Source organism: Solanum dulcamara, chromosome 7 (assembly GCF_947179165.1).
Source record: "Solanum dulcamara chromosome 7, daSolDulc1.2, whole genome shotgun sequence".
NCBI classification, from domain to species: Eukaryota; Viridiplantae; Streptophyta; class Magnoliopsida; order Solanales; family Solanaceae; genus Solanum; species Solanum dulcamara.
This window is the reverse complement of record NC_077243.1, coordinates 12,606,258-12,623,382: the sequence shown is the minus strand read 5'-3', so window position 1 is coordinate 12,623,382 and position 17,125 is coordinate 12,606,258. Positions and strand designations below refer to the sequence as shown.

The 17,125-nt window shown below is 36.6% G+C and overlaps 2 protein-coding genes across 2 annotated transcripts; one reads left to right on the top strand and one right to left on the bottom strand.

The window, feature by feature from the left end:
• Nucleotides 1–276: 276 nt before the first annotated feature.
• On the bottom strand, nt 277–8,308 carry LOC129895880 (tubulin-folding cofactor B). The gene is made up of 9 exons (XM_055971659.1): nt 8,018–8,308; nt 7,742–7,878; nt 7,070–7,221; nt 6,784–6,902; nt 4,711–4,772; nt 3,861–3,902; nt 2,666–2,799; nt 1,266–1,335; nt 277–626 (listed from the first exon to the last, which is right to left on the bottom strand). The coding sequence occupies exons 2-9, from the start codon at nt 7,841–7,843 to the stop codon at nt 579–581; spliced, it is 729 nt and encodes a 242-aa protein (XP_055827634.1). The 5' UTR covers nt 7,844–7,878; nt 8,018–8,308; the 3' UTR covers nt 277–578.
• Nucleotides 8,309–8,923: 615 nt separating this feature from the next.
• On the top strand, nt 8,924–16,467 carry LOC129896579 (uncharacterized). Its single transcript, XM_055972515.1, has 7 exons — nt 8,924–9,191; nt 9,288–9,386; nt 9,719–10,058; nt 10,546–10,680; nt 13,801–13,883; nt 15,775–15,880; nt 15,970–16,467. The coding sequence occupies exons 1-7, from the start codon at nt 8,959–8,961 to the stop codon at nt 16,063–16,065; spliced, it is 1,092 nt and encodes a 363-aa protein (XP_055828490.1). The 5' UTR covers nt 8,924–8,958; the 3' UTR covers nt 16,066–16,467.
• Nucleotides 16,468–17,125: the final 658 nt, after the last annotated feature.

Here is a 17,125-nt window from a genome sequence, read left to right as displayed (position 1 = left end):
AGGATTACATGAAATGTGTCTGTCCTCTTCACTCAATATTCCTCTGGTGTCTCTACATTGCATATGTGATAGGTTATTCTATATTTCGGAAGAAGGTTTCCTGCCGGAAGCCATGGGATAGGGAGGCTAAATGTTAGTTTAAGTTTCTTCCGACTTCAGTGCCGCAGCATCAAAGTTACAGATTTCGAAGTTGGTGGGAAATTTAAACATGATACGGTATGTATTATTTCCGTTGCTGTGTAACTTGTTGATAATGAAAGTGCAACCCATCACTAATTTCTATCCACTGAAATAAACGTATCTCTAGAAACTTTCTTACAACGATTCAGACTGATAATCAACCACAAAAAATCACAATACACCTAAGTACAACAATTTATCTGCACCTGCTGGGTAAATATTTAATTCATTCAGGTTTCTTCATCGACTTGAAATCTTCAGTGACATTTCCGTGACTTTCAATTACAGGCTTGACGATCTTTTCAGCTCAGTTTATACATTTGAAACATGCATCTCCAGACTCCAATTGATTAAAAAGATCACAAACCAAAGGAACAGCAGACGGGAATCCTATATAATTAAATTTCCTCATCCTCAAAGGGATCTTTTTCTGGATAGTCTCCAATCTGCAATACAAAAGATAGGGTCAGATTTAATGTAATTTACAACACTAGACATAAATAATTTCACCTTTTCATTCCAAAACATTTTCTAGGGATGTTGGCCGAGGGGGGCAATACAGTCGTTTCCCAGCAATCATTCTAATTTCTTGACTAGTTTATGAAAATGAAATTTCAAATTTTTTAGCCTTGGTCAGCCAGATTAATTGAAGTCAAATACACGCACTGTTCTGCGACTCCCATAATCACAAAACTTAACAGTAAACGCTTCATAGTAAATGTCTAATGCCTAATGTATTAATAATTTAGAGGCGCTACGTCCCGTTTTTGGCTTTAGCAAGCTGTACCTGCCTGAACAGACTAGTCTAACTTCCTCATTTTTATACATCTTTCAAAGTACACTGAAGTTCACCACTTTTTCCCATCTCCAACTTCTCATATCATGGATGCTCCTGAATCAAGACTCCATAACTCGTATATGCAGCTAATAACTATACTTTTTGAAGGTAATAAGTGAATATATTCATCTTAGGAAAGATAGAACCGTGTCACGTTTCAACCCAAAGCATGAAACAAGTACAAGCACATTAACTGGAAAGTTTATTAGAGCATTGGAATTATGACAAAGATACCACTTGTACAAACCTTTACTTTGTCTGGTCGGACCATTGCACCATGAAGAGGAGGGCAGTCAAAGTAACGTTTCCCTTTAACCCTGAGAAAATATGAGAATAATTTCATTTAGCTGCAGCAATTACTATAGACACCATGAGACAGTCTCTCAAATATAACATTTCTTCAGAAGTAAAATTGCAAGTATGGAGTAAGAAATCAGAATCAAAAAGAGAATGCTTGTGCTCTAATGCACAAGGCAAGAATTTCTAGGAAAAAAGATTCTGCAGCAAGGGACCTTCAGAGGCCTCTGGCCAAGTATTGTACTGTATAGTGCAGCAGAGCAGAGCTCATTTGCTATTCAGGATAACGTGAGTTCCAAATGCCTTGTTACCTATCAATCATGTTCTATAATTTCAAAACTCCGACTTAACTTTTGATACCTTCCCGTAAATGAAACTTATCCTGACCCCTCATGGAAGCAAGATCTGATAACAAGATCACGTAGATTATGCACCATTTGTACTGTGGTAGTAACTTTAACTTATAACCCTGTCGGAACTATTTAGCTATTTCATTCCTCTAGATTCTCTAGCACCCCAATAGTTCAAATACAACACTGTTTTCTTCTCTTTTTTCCTAATTAGTTTAGTGAATGCATATAACAATAGCTAGTGCACCCCACCACCACCACCACCACCACAATAAAAGACTCACATTTCACAAAAATAAATTTGTGTTGCACCAATTTTTAGAACATCAAATGTGTACAGTCAATTGATTAAATATTTTGTTAGACCTGGAGAAGAAGAAACCTATGTGGTGCAGTTGGAGAACAGGATAGCAAACACCAGATTGAGTTCGTCCACGACAGAAGTAACAAGGTAGCTAGTTTATTATCTGAAATTTCCTTCAAAACTATTAATGCAACTAAAGATAGATTAAGCTTGTGGATGCAAGGACTGAAACTCTAGGTCATCATCAGTACATTGGATACACAAGTAGTAATTATAATTACTAAATGGATAGAGCACCAAAGATTAAACAAGAACCATGGATCAAGGAAATGTTAAACCACCAAGAAATTTAAAACTTGGGCAATAAAATTAATTTCCGACTATAAAAAGGACCAAGGGTTTTTACTAAAAAAAAAAAGGTGAAGAGTTAGCTCACACATGTTCTACAGTTCAAAGTGGGACATCTAGATGTGGCAAAATTTTCTAAATTAAGGATTGGCTCAAACGAGCCAATACAAGGTCTCTCCTTAGTGGAGTCCATACGATCTTTCACTGGGAGGCAAATAAGTCATAAAAGACCTGCATAGCGCATGCTTCCTCAAAGAATAAACTCTCTGCTGCTGGTTACCGCTAATAAAATATATGTATTGCTACTTCAAACTAAGATTAAGTGAGAAGTTTGTGTTACTGACGTACATGCCATCATGTTTTCCTACTGGTTCATCAAACTGAACTCCAACCCAAAACCCAGGTGCAAGTGTTTCAGCCTGACCAACAAATTTGACCATGCCTCTTCTCTCTCCAGGCTCCACTTCACATCTGTCCCCTATCTGCATTCACGAAGAAAACAAACATTGTATTCAAACAAGTTAACAATAACACTAAATTATTACTATTATTCTGAGCCAGGAAAAGTAAACTTGCAGAAAGAAAATAAAAGAAAGAAGTACCTAGAAGAACACAACTCCTGCACCATCACCGCAAAATTTTAAAAAATAATAAACTAAGGCACCATATTCAACCTTATTGAGACCTAAAACTTTTAAGGGTAGGTTCAAAAGATAGTTGGTTGTTGCTTTATGTAAACCATAACAGAACCACAAGTCTGCCATAGTTAGCACAAGTTAAGGCCAGAAATGTTATCACTCACTGGGAGCATTGAAACCAAATTAGTATCCTTTTCTTTTACAAACAGTTTGTAACATGTGTGACACGTAGTCATGCAAATAAAAATATTGACAATCTACTATCAAGTATCAGCAACGACAACTGAGAAATGAAAAATAAAACTTACTAGAGAATCTATATCTTCAACTTACAAGTTAAACTATCAATGATCCATTCAGACAACCAAACTAATTTTTAATAACTAGCTCATTTACGCTAAGTTGAACCTTTGATTTTCCATTTATTTTTTTGATCTTTTCTAATTGAGGTTGGAGGAGCTTTTAGCTGCTGAAAAAAACATTGCCTGAAATTGTTTAAAAGTACATATGGATACAAGAAATTAATTTAAGTATATAGTTTAGTCAAGTATTTTGTTTGTATATCACATCTTCTATGGCAATCAGCACACGAACACAAGCTCTCTGCTTCAGCAAGAGGTTGTGTATAAAGAAATGTAAATCAGAAGTAATCCTCAATTACTGTATAACTAAAAGGCTCATGTGAGAAAACTGAAGTATGGTCAAGAATGTGTTTACTACTTACTTTAATAAGATTATGCAATAGACACATTAAGAAATTGGAAAGAAGCAAAAAAAAAAGGGCAGCCTGGTGCACAAAGCTACCGTTAGCAGGCTCCGGGAGAAAGCTACATCCCAAGGTGTGTGATGTAGACATATTACAGAAATTGGAAAGAGAACTGCAATAAAGATGGAGATCAACTAACCTTTATATTTGCACAAAGATCTTCCATGCAGTTGCTAGATATCTGTTTGACAAAGCCAAGTGGGGAAATGAATAAAAGACCTAGAGTTGCAAAACATAGAAATCGTGACACGAGATTAAAAAGTAAATAGTTGAGTGATTGGAATTTATCCATTCCAAAAAGCTCTTCTCAAAAGAAGCAGCAAGGTGAGGAACTTACTATATTTTAGTGACAGTGAACTACTTAAATGTCGCAGTAGTTTGAAACTACCTGAGACTTGCCCTTCCAAGCATTCACTCTACATGGCATCTAAATTTGGTATGACACGAAAAACTTGCCCTTCATTCAAGAATGAAACGGAGAAAGAAGAGATTGAATCCCTCCTCCTCTTTTTTCCTAAAGAGGTGGGTAGCAGGGCTGGATATCTGGGAGAGAAAGGGTGAAGTGGTGGAAGGGTTGTGCGATTAGAGCTTGGCAAGTGAAAGTGGTTGCTCTGAGGATGGCAGCGAGTGACTAAGTATGCTGGGAAAAGAGAAAAGGGAGTGATCCAGTAAAATTGGAGGATCAGGTTAACGGTTAACCAACTAAAATTTGATAACCATGGTGTCTGGGCCAGCTTTCGCACCCCTCGACTAATTCCATGGGATACCTGCCACCTCTATTATTGGGACAATAACAAAGGGTTGTAGGGTTAATTTGGAGGTAAAGTTGATTTTCTGAAACAGCAGAGCTTTTAAGACCCTAAGCAGTAAGCAATGACATAGTAAATTAGAGGGGAGGTCCACAATGTTGTGTTAAATTTGAGCTGGCAAAAGTCAGAATTTTACCTTCATGTTTTTATAAACACTTGAAGATTAAGAGAAAAACTTACTTTAGATTCTAGACCAGGTGGTTGCTTAAGCGGCAATGTTTCCTTGAATTTTCTGAAAGTACCTAGAAAGTCGCAACAAACTTGTCAACTCTAGGATCCATCACAGATAGCTTCATGACATCACCAGGAAAATCATTACCATCTAGAAAAATACAGACGGGAAATGTGAGCAAGGTCTAAGTTTAAGTCTTAAATAGGTCTTACATGAACAGTTCCCTTTTTAAAAGAATAAATGAATTATGTAACTAAAAATCTAAGTAAAACAATATAAGGAGAGGAAAATTTAGTGTATTCAGAAAATATTTGTAACTACCAAACAGGCAATTCCTGGATGAAGATGAAGATGAACAAGAACTGTATTGGTTCTTCCTTGTACATAAAAGCTACAGAAGTCGGCTCACACCCATTGCCTTCTTAGAACATAAGACAAGACATACAAAACAAACAATCAAACACCAAACAAAACAAGAAAGAGGTGCAATGCCTGCGGGTAGTGCACTTGCCTTCAACAACCTCGGATATTGCCCGTGAGGCATCACAATTGATATATTCCTATTGAAATGTTCTAATGGTTTTTGCAGCTAGGTTATCATTAGAGGATATAAAGGAAATGGAGAAAATGGAAGGATCGCACGCCCTGAGGGGCTACTTGATTTATACACCACACATAGTGTCATTTTCATGGGTTTGCACCAGAACATTGGGTTCTGGAATGACTCAAATTATGGGAAAGGTGTGATCATTGGAGTTATTGACACGGGAATTTTCCCAGACCATCCTTTGTTTAGCGATGATGGGATGCCACCTTCCCCTGCTAAATGGAAGGGTAGGTGCGAATTTAACGTCACAAAAGCTCATTGGAGCGAGATACTTCCACTACTCAGAGAATGATCCGTGGGACAAAAACGGACATGGTACACATACTGCTAGAACGGCTGCTGGATGTTTCGTTCTAGGTGCTAGCATTTTTGGCAATGCTAATGGCACAGCTGCAGGCGTTGCACCTCTTGCTCATGTTGCCATGTACAAAGCGTGCTCTGCTCTCATTTGTTATGGGAGCGACATTTTGGTTGCCATGTAAGGTCATTAGCCATATGAACATTGTTGTAAGACCTATCTAAGACTAGAAATAATTTAGTCAATTCAGTGCTTCATGGAACTAGGCTCAAAATTCTGTCCCTTGTTACTCCTCCTCTTTAATTATCACCCTTCTTCAATTTATTTTCTTCCAGGTTTATTTAATTCAAAATGTAATTATGGAGAGGAGAAGATGGAGAAGAGCATCAGTAAGGAGAAAGATAAGATGACATTGGAAGAAACAAGAGTCGGAAAAGTAGAGCTGGGAAATGGAAAATCAAAGTCTTGTACATAGAACAATAGAAGAGGGAAAAAAGGAATGTGTTCCTCTTTTTCATCTTATATCTAAAAGATATCAGCCACCCACGAACTGATGAATGAATAAAAAGTAGGGAACTACCAATTTAACTTCATGAACCATGCAGTTGGATATTTAAGACATGAGTCAACAAGTAAAAATGACAAGAAAAGTATATTTTGCAGGTTAAAACATGATTAATTAGGTAAAACTTTGCATCCTAGCCTAATAGCAAAACAAAAGGATGTCTGATTGGACAAAAGACAAAAAAAAGTCTTGCTATAATATCTATATTCCGTTGCACTATGTGGTTCCTTCTCGGTTAAACCATGATATGTAACTTCTCAGGTAAAATTAGGATGTTCGCGGTGACTTATGTCAGAAAATGAAGGAAAACCACTGATCTAAAGAGTACCAGTGTTCTACCCTCATCTTAGGACCATAAGGGCAAGAAATCGAACCAACTTGGGGGAAGATCCATTGTTGTCCACAGAATTATTTTTCAAATATTAGGTCGAAATGCAATTGCCCTCTGATGGAACTTCTGTGCCGAGTCAAAACACGTAGTTCACAAACAGACCCCAATTGCCAGGGAATCAATTGAGGAGTAAATTGACTTGGAGAGGTATTGCATCCGAGCCAAATGAGAAATCAAATTAGAGAAGACATTTGTAAAACAAATATGCGTCAACATTTACCACCAAGTTTCTCATAAGCCTCTTCAGAGATAGTATACTTCTCCACAAGTGATGTGTCCTCGAGCCAACCTCCAGAAGTCACTGATGATGGATCAAGATCAATGACATGTAAGCGATAACTGCAAAGGCAGACTGGTTAATCCAAAAATATTGTCCATATTAAATCAAGTTCTTTCTGCACAAAACGAAGACGGGATATGATTCTAATAGCTACTACAAAGAGTTCACTATCTATAAAAGGATAATTATAATGTAATAGGTCCTCAGAACAAAAGAGTTTACTGACCCATTCAGTGGGGAATAAAAACCAAGTGGTCTTGCATTGTCACTTAGGACTGAGATTTTAGCACCAGTTTCATCATAGAGCTCCAGGGACATTGAATCGACCGAAGTACCACACTTTTTCCAAAGCTTATCTTTCACGGCTTCCACTGTCATCTGAAAACACATAGAGATTGGACTGTAATGCACAAGTCAGTGGATATTACTACTGCTGAAAGGACTTTTTTCTCAACCAAGTATATTCAAAATGAATTAAGTAGCATAATTGGTGATGAGTTTTTCAATCATTACCTTTATTATATCAAAGATAATCAGTTTGGACGTTTAACTAATAACAACTCATTGAGAAGTCGAGAACAGTTGTAAAGCTGAAAATATGTCTTTGCAGATTTGTAATTTAAGTTCTAATTATATATTTCTGTCTGAATTACGACTATGATTATGGTTTAAGAATGACTTATATAAAAAAATGACTTTGGGGGTTAAATATAATTACACTTCATGAGCTTAGTTACTTATAGAATATAAGAATATAATAGGTTTATGGCTTGTTTTTAGATGATAGGGAAACCTACACTTGTGCACAAATAACCAATAATACATTTTGAAAGTACATATTATGCTTTTAGAGATAACGCATCAGAATAACAGCACAAGTGGTAGAGATGAAGCCAACCTGAAGAGAAAAACGGATTTCTGGAGAAAAGCTCTTCATATTGGAGTGAGTAACCCGTAAAAGTACGGATTCATCCCCTTGAATCTGTAACTGAGAAGCCATTATCCTTCCCGGGTAATTTTTACTACTTTGTGCGTCTGCACATATAAAAAGAAAGGGGAAAATGTGATTAAAAAATTCAGAGGTTGGAACTCACAGATCGAAGATGGACAATCAAAAAACACAACCCAGCCATATCCATCAGAAAAAAATAAACATCATGAGTCCGATCGTTACCTGAAAAACACCGTTGGAATGAGGAATTTAGCCCTCTCTGCAGACCACAGCACCCGACGATGTACAGAGAGAGATCGCACTACAGTTTACAAGAAAAACGAGTTAGGAATTTCAAATTTTTTCTTTTTCCTTTTCGAGGGAGACTGGCTGGCTTTACGACGGCTGCGTTAGTAGTACGGCTGATTCGTGCCCCTTATGGTATCTTTAATTTTTGTATAATTTATAATCAACCTCATCCTAATAGTTAATTACGTTATTTTTTTTATTTTTTTTAATTATAAAAATTTAATTTCTGATATATACATCCCGATATATAAGTGAGAGAGGCACCTGAGAGGAAAGGGCATATAAACTCGGGCGGATCTATTTTGATGATAGAGGATGTCACGCCACTTCATGGTTTTGATTGAAAATTTATAAGTTTGAATCTTCGTGTGGAGTGTATTTTTTTAAAACTTTTTTTTATCATGCAAAATATCATTAGCTAATTTATTGTAAAAAAATTGTGAATAAGTAGATTAGAATTCTAGAACTCTTGTAAATAAAATTTTAATTAAACCAACAGAATAAGTCTAAATTTTTTATGTAAATTTGCTAATAAATATTAAGCATTATCTTGTTCTATGATGAAGTTTTTACATTAGGTTATTGTTTAAAATAGCGTGACACCTAGAGATTTTAAATACTGAATCCGCCTCTGCATATAGATGTATCAGAGGGGATAAAACATTCGGATATGGGAGAGACGTATTCGAGAGGAGAGGAAGGGATGTATGTGAGAAGGGGATAAAGATTTATCAGCGAGAGTAAAATGATGCTGATAGGAATTTTTTTTAAAAAAATTAAATAATAGAAAATTTAAAAAATTATAATAAAATAAAATATATATTTAAGTAATTTTACAAAATTTAGTGTGTTAAACCAAACACCTTGAAGGAAAGATGTTTTCCGTCCATAAACTTGAGAAAGTTGCCACTTTGGTTTCCAAGTTTAGTTGTACAAGAGGAGGCAGCCTTACCTGTAACGCAGCAACAAAAGTGATGAGGAAACCGGCAATTCTTTACCATTACCCATGCCCTGATGGAGCTTTTGCCGCTTTGGCCGCTCATCTTTATTTTTCTTCTCTACGTATAGCTCCTCTTTACTTCCCCAACACTGTTTATTCTCCCGCCAGGTATATTGCTTCTTCCATTCCATCTATTTGTTTCCTTCTTCTTTTTTCAGTCACTTTTAAAGGAATCATCTTCTTCTTTTTTTTTTCTGTTTGTAGGGTGGAGGACCTTCCTCTAAATCAAGTTGATCATGTTTACCTCTTGGATTTTGTGGGTCCATCTGGTTTTGTTCAGCAACTCAAGTCAAAAGTTGAATGGTAACTTCTTTTCTCTTCTCTTTGTTTTCAGCACATGGGGTTTATGCTTAGTTCATTAATGTTTAGAATTCACTTGATTGAGAGCTTGAATTGTTCAGATATTCTTGATTCTCTATCTTTTCAGTGGCAGTTTGTTGCAAAATGGTAGTAATTGATTTTCATGGTCTCTTTCTATTTTGGGGGTGGGGTGGCGAGGTGGGGGTGGGTTAAAGTTCATATCTTTTTGTGCAAAAATGTTTGTAATTTTGTATGTGTTCGAGAACTTAATGAATCCACATGCTTGCGGTTTCTATACTCATTGCTTTTATCTTTTTGGGGGATTCTATGATCAGTGTTGTTGTATTGGACCATCACAAGACTGCAAGAGATCTGTTAGGTGGAGGGACATCTGTGACTGAAAATGTGAGTAAAGTGATCGACATGGATAGAAGTGGGGCTACTATTGCTTATGATTATTTCAAGGAGAAGCTCATAACTGGGAACAATAACAAAGCTGCTGACAGCAATGCACTAAAGATTGGTGAATTTGACAGAGTCAGGAGATTATTCGAATATATAGAGGACAGAGATTTGTGGAGATGGAAACTCCCAGACAGTAAAGCATTCAGCAGTGGGTTGGATGATCACCATATTGAATATGATGTCAATTTGAACCCCTCCTTGTTTCAACAGGTGGTCTCTACGTGCTGTTTTATTTTCTAACAGGCAACTGTTTTATTATTGAAGTGGTTATAAGCACAACTAATTAAGACTCTTAGCTATTGTGAATTCTGCCAAGGGAAGATACTATGCATGCAAATGTTGAAGTCACTACCCAAAATTAAACTGTCTATTTCCAGGATTGATGTATTCATGAATAGGCTATACACCCGTGGTTGAATAGGTTTTCTGAATAAAAATTTGTTAGTTACATCACCTAGCTGAATTAACCTGAAGCAGCAACTCGGTATAGCTTCTTTGGTTCCATAATTAGCCTGAGAGGCTTAGAAGTTTGGGACAATTGGTGCAAAGCTCGGCAGATTCATTTAATAACTAAATCCTGGTCACATACACCACATTCAGATAATTGACATAATCTAAGCAATTTGTTATTGTCAATTTTTGCTTTTTGTGTCTTGTAGGATGTTCACTACGCCTCTAATGATTCCCTTTTCTGCAGTTGCTTGCTTTGGATGTAAAATCTGTTGTAGAGCAAGGAAAGATAAGCTTGTCCCATAAACAAAAACTAATAGAGGAGGTCCTTGCGCAGTCATTTGAGATAGCACTTGGGGCTGGAGCATTTGGTTGTTGCCTGGTTAGTTCCAAGACTTCTTCATCCTGTGACTATGGAATCTTTTCTTAATGAACTTTTAGTTGTTAAATAGGAAATTTTCCATCGTATGCATTGAATCAAGTAACTGTAGTTTATAGCAATGCGGCTTTGGTGAATACATACTAGGCCTTATGCTTGCTCTTCGCACATGGATAAACAACTGAGCAAACATTAGAATTACGTGTGTTACGTACAAACTCCCAATACTTATGGAAAAACTATTGATAGCTGAAGGACTTACGCCGGGCTTTTTATCGTTCTAAAAGAATGATGGATGCACAAATGTCAGTGATATTACTATTCTTATAACACATGATGCACCTTTCATGGCGTTAGAGCTTGTGAGATCATCTTTATAGTGATTGGTCACTTTTTGGAAGTTGTCAATCAGCCAAAGACAAAGTGGCTGCCGTCACTTGTAGTTGGAATTTAAGCTTTCAAATGAAAGATATTGGTGGGAAGTTCTTGGAGATGGAACATGTATAAGTTACAAAAACTTCCATTAGTTCAGGCACCGTATATATTCTGCATCTGAATGTCTTGGGATGTCCCTTTATTTCTATGTGAGGAGGTGAATGAACTATTGAAAAGTATATAGTGTGTTTCCTTCCAAATTTTCAAGCTTCTACGAGTAGGTTTATGTCTCTTTTACTTCTTGGTTTCACATCAGTTCAATTCTTTCAGAAGTCTACTCTTCAAATTGTGATTGAAGTTAGATACTTTGTTAAATAACAAGCCAGAGATCTTTTTTTTCTGGTATGTATTTTTTACCTTATACAAGCTCCAACCTGCTCTTTTCCGGATCTTACTCTTGGCTGGAATGAACAAGTTTCAAATTCATGATAGTCAAAAGATTAGGCTGGTTCCTCTTGTATGAGTGATCATTCAGATGTCAATATTTGACTCTTTAGGTTAATGATCCATCTCTTCCAATACCTCTTATTCCTCTAGAGATTCTCCTCATCTTACTAAGGTGACACCCTTAGATGGAGGATGAGAAAGCTCACCGTGCAGAATTTATGTGGTTTGTGGTCTTACAGGCTTTGGAATGGAGTAGCATATATGACCAAACTCCCCTCTCCATTCCCCTTATTCTATCCTAGTTCCTCGATGAGATGGACTCTGGACCACAGCCCAATAAAAGGACTTATCCCTCTGGTATCTCTAATCTTCTAACATTTTTTCAAAAGAATTAGATCCGCTCTTCATAGACAAACTTGGGATTTGCGATCCCAGGTAAGATCGGTTCAGCTTCAGCCACTCGAATTTTCGATATTCCTTTTTATTTCTCATCAAACGAATGGCATCTTCTTCTTCAAGTTCTGAATCAGAAGGTTTCTCAGTAACTATATAGCCAAAAAATCCCAAAAGCATCGATTGGAATAGGAAAACCATTGTGATGAACGTGAAATATTGCTATAGCCAGCCGTGTGCGAGCTTCCTTCTATCACGAGTTTTCGCACGAAATAACTAGAAAGGTTGTTAGAATCCCCCTCTTCTAGAAGGATCATCTACAAAGCTATTCGTTTTATCTGTATTCAGAATTAAGACCAAAAGCTGACATAGATGTTATGGGTAGAATTAACTCGGACACTCAAGAAATCCGTTGGACAGGCGGATTCACATCTCTTACAACCAACACAGTCCTCTGTTCGTGGAGCAGAAGCAATTTGTTTAGCCTTACAACCGTCCCAAGGTATCATTTCTAATACATCGGTGGGGCAGGCTCGGACACATTGAGTACATCCTATACACGTATCATAAATCTTTACTGAATGTGACATTGGGTCTAGAACATGAAGAAATAAAGAAGCCATTGCAATTGCCGGAAAGACTAGGCCTACTAACGGCACAAAAATAGGGAACGTCCAGTGCCAAAGTCACTGAATGGGTAAGTCGCCAATCCCTGGACTATGTAATGTACTTTATCTGCTGGGTTACGGGCGGACGATTCTCCTGTAGTTGGATCCTCCGGAACCACAAGAATCCTTAGTTATAATGGGATTCCAACTCAGCACCTTTTGAGTGAGACTCTGCTTGGCAAACGAGTCGATTATTCAGGACGTTCTGTCATTGTCGTGGGTCCAAAAAATTAAATAAATCCCAGTGCATGAAATCGATCTCTTTTAATAAGTCAAGCTTACAGATGTCTACATGAATGACAGACCCTCTCCTTCGCATTTTGTGTGATCTGTTGGCTCACTGGAGACTGTGTGCTTCACTCAGAGGACATGGAAGGAGTTTGAGTTGGTGTTTTAAAAATAAGACAAGGTCTGTAGTAATCATGTGAGGTTGCTATTTTACGCCTTATAGTCATCATACTTAATAACAGTCGCATAATAGTACTATAAGGTTTGTGGTTGAGGAGATTGCATTCTAGATTGCTTTTATTTACCGCTGGAAACTCCTGTTTGGTGTTTATCCCACTCATGTCATTCATTTGTCCATTAATGGGAAGTTGAATTTTAATGTTTCAATTTTCCTGAGTGGTGTCTTGATTACTGAAAGCTCCTGACCATACAAGCTATGTGAATTTAACAATTCAAAGGTGTGCTCGGGGATGAAGTCATTCATTCATCTGATACATTCATGGGTATGGATAGCATGTATCTCTATTATGGAGGTTGTTTACATTTCCAATTTTATAGGATGCCCCACAACTATATAGACTGTTTATCTGGAAATACTCTGTGTACCACTTTCTTTACTAGTTCTTTGGAGGATAAATAATGAATGTATCCTCAGTGTTTGTGGCTAACAAAAAAACTCTGTAACTGTACCTTAAAGATATAGTTCCTTCTATTTCCATCCAGAAAATGCAACAAGCTATGCCTTACTGTTACATGAATTCTTTCTAAGTGGGGTCCTCCTCTAGTTTTACTTATTTTAACAATGCTTATAGTCAGTAATTGTCAGCAACCAGATGCTACTGTTTTGTGCAATATTTACTCTAGACTAAATTTATAAACTATTTTCATATTTCTCAGAGACTGAGAATGACAAGATGATTCAATCTTTCCTGTTACTCTAGACTAAATTTATAAACTATTTTCATATTGCTCAGAGACTGAGAATGACAAGATGATTCAATCTTTCCTGTAGGCAGTTAATGCAGATTCTTTGTCTGAATTAAGAAGTGAACTTGGGAATCAGTTGGCAGTCAAAAGCCGAAATATGAAGTTGAGGTTTGTATTTCCCCGCTTCTTGTGCTTTTCAATTTCAATGATACATTACTTCTTTATTCTTTCCCTCCTTCCTACTATCTCCTGTGTCTTGTGATGCATTCCTGATAATATAAGTTTGGGATAAAAGTTAATAATTGTTTACCATTGGGGCAAACACTTTTGATTTCACGAACATACTTTATTCAAAGACATTGAATGATGTAAATGTATTATTTGATTTATTGAAGTATATAATATGCCTCATTTAAAAAATTAAGTTGTTGGAAAAGCAATACTTTCATTAATTAATTTGTTTCTTAACATGCGCCTTTGAATGCGAAGCTTGATTCTTTTCCCTTGAGTCTAGTATGTGAAAATACTTTGATAGTTGGTAGTGGTGAGACTTGAATTTAGGACCTCTACATGCTCTGTTACCCTGTCTTTTTATGTGATCATCTTACGTAAAAGCTTAATTTACCAGAGAGAAGACATTTTTAATTATGTCTTAACACTATGTAATTGTCTAAAGCTATGCAAAGACACTGTTTTTAATGATGAATTCTCAAATTAGTTTTGCTAATGGCACTCATTTCATCTATAGGCTGTTGAAAGTTGGATTAGGAGTTTGTGCCAGAAAACTATAAGGATTTATCTTGAAAACTGTATTCAAGGACAATTTCAAAAATACTGATATCTGAACTAAGATTACTACTTTCATTCATCTGTCTGTTTTAGCAATTTCCTTTGTTAGGTTGGCCCTTGGTGGGATGTTGTGTGAATATAGGTAAGGGTATGTATTTTGTATGCATGGCAAATATTTGCGAGGCTCCCCAAGTTTCAGCAAGTTTTGTGCATTTTCTAAACATCTACATGAGCTATGTGTATTCGGCAAATGTAAGTAAGCTGAGAGAACAGCTATTTGGAGTGTTCTGACAAGTGAAAGACAATGAGCTGTTAAAAGATACTGGAGAGTTCACTGCAAATATAGAATTGCATAGTCAAAAGAATGTAAGCTGGATAGAATGTTAAGGGTTAGTGAGAAAATCTAAAAAGTGAGTCAATGCTGTTGACAAAGCAATTGTCCTTTGCTGAGGTTCTAGAATGCTGTAATTGTAAGAGATGGTCAGAGGTCCCCACTTTTGGCTCTGGCTCTCTATATATCATGTTGTACCAAGGGTGTGGCCTAGTGGAATGAAGTGGCTGCAAACCTTGGAGATCAGGGTTCAAACCCAAGCATAAACAAAGAACACTAACAATAGGTGATTTCTTCCCATCTACCTAAGCATTAGTGGACGGGGTTGCCCAGTACAGCAGCCTCTGTGTTGATTTCTAGGTGGAATAGTCAAGATGTGCTGAAGCTTGTCTGAAAACCACCCTTATCAGAAAAAGGAGATGATCAACAACAATATGGACTTCTGTAAGAATCTCGTCTTAGTGTGCAGGGCCGTAGCAGAAAGGGAAATTACAAGAATTGTAACAGAGTGATGTTTAGAATTCTCCTTGTTCAACATTATTACTGTTGAAATTTCTTCATTCACCTAAGGGCTAAGACTTCCAATGCAACAGTAAGCATGTTTTTAGTGTACTATGACAACCGAGACTTGATTACTAACTATATATGGTATAGGTGAATGACAAAGCCAACATCAATGTCACTCAGTCCTATGGCCCCAAAAAAGTCTATGTGCGTGCAAGCTAACCCGGACACCACAGTTTGTAGTCATAGTTTCTCCTTGAACTATATCTTTGAATTTGATGAAAGTAGAATATAACTTATATAGAGGTTCTGAAAACCATGTCATTTCACGAAGCTTCAAGATATAGCTAGTAAAATGTCATTAGTATCTTATTTTATCACTTGCTGAATGCTTGTAGAAATAGTTCTTCATTGTTCTCGTTGGATGTATGTCAGGGGGATTGGAGCTATTGTTTATAAGGTACCTGAGCTTGAAAACAGTGAAATGTTAAAAGTTAGCCTGAGGAGCATTGCTGATGAAGATACGACATCTATCTCCCAGGTTCTTGCTTTGTTTACTTTTCATGTCTTTCAATGAGTAATAAAATATAGTTTGCAGTCATGTATAATATACTTCTTGGGAATTCGCAGGTATTTGGTGGTGGTGGGCATCGAAATGCCAGTTCATTTATGTTAAAATGTGCTGAGTTTGAGAACTGGAAGGTTTCAAATAGAACCTCGACATAGGTGAAGTACTATTGCCCTGAAGATCTAACTGAAGTTTGGCCCTTTGTCTTAGGCCGACAACTAGGTCTTAGGTAAAGCCCGCAATCAAAATTGAGTAACCCAGAGCTTCTATAGCACCTTCATTTTGTTCACATGATCCTTCTAACTATCTGCTTACATCTTTTGTCCCATGATGATGGAAGTAGGATAATCCCCCGACCCCTAATATAGTTAGGGGTCATTTGGTTTCCGACTAAAGTATTTCGGGATTATATTTCTTGGACTAACTTATCCCACTTGGGAGGCAGGATATCTTGGGATTAAATTTTTACTTTGTTTGGTTACCGATAAATTTATACCTTCAATCAAAGTATAAATTTAATTTCAAACTTAATCATGGGATATCCCATCTTAATATCTGTATTATTGCAGTTTCTCAATAAAATTAGTAGCCTAAGTCATATTTTAATAAAATTTATACCATATATGTTTTCACTACTGAATTTGTTTGTAACAGTGGAGCTAGAGTCATTTTGCACGCTATCTTAACTATCGCAAAAAGTTATATAATCTTTTAAGAAACAATCAAGCAGTAATAATTTGTCAAGTTTACATTCCCAAGTAAACTAAAAATTTTACCCCTAGTAGATGTCAAAAATTCCATGCACTTGCCATGGGATTCTTTTTCCTATTACAGAGCCGTTTCTGCCAGGAAATCAATACTGCTAAAATTTAATATCACGTTGATGTTATATTCTGATATGTCATATCACATTGATGTTATAGTCTAATATTTCGTATCATATTGATGCTAGTCTAATATTTCGTATTATATTGATGTTATAATTCATGAAACTATGTTCAATGATTGTCACGTCCAAGTCAGGAGTGTAGGGTTCAAAAATCTTCGTTGAGAATGAAATGGTCAATTGATACATTTGACATTTTCTCATATAGCCTTTATTTGCTGTAGTACTCTTTGCTCTTGAAATTAGGCCCCTACCAACAATTTACCAATATTGGTTTAAGTACTAGTCGTAGAATTAAAGGTCATACAGTAATTGCTGATTGCAATTTTTAG

Excerpts from the sequence above, each read along its gene's own strand:
- LOC129895880 (XM_055971659.1), bottom strand. The coding sequence starts at position 7,843 with ATGGCTTCTCAGTTACAGATTCAAGGGGATGAATCCGTACTTTTACGG. Across the intron at positions 4,773-6,783 it reads GGCTTATGAGAAACTTGGTG|GTACTTTCAGAAAATTCAAG; the intron begins GTAAATGTTGAC and ends GCGACTTTCTAG. Across the intron at positions 2,800-3,860 it reads ATCTTTGTGCAAATATAAAG|ATAGGGGACAGATGTGAAGT; the intron begins GTTAGTTGATCT and ends TCGTGAATGCAG.
- LOC129896579 (XM_055972515.1), top strand. The coding sequence starts at position 8,959 with ATGTTTTCCGTCCATAAACTTGAGAAAGTTGCCACTTTGGTTTCCAAG. Across the intron at positions 10,059-10,545 it reads ACCCCTCCTTGTTTCAACAG|TTGCTTGCTTTGGATGTAAA; the intron begins GTGGTCTCTACG and ends CCTTTTCTGCAG. Across the intron at positions 10,681-13,800 it reads GAGCATTTGGTTGTTGCCTG|GCAGTTAATGCAGATTCTTT; the intron begins GTTAGTTCCAAG and ends TCTTTCCTGTAG.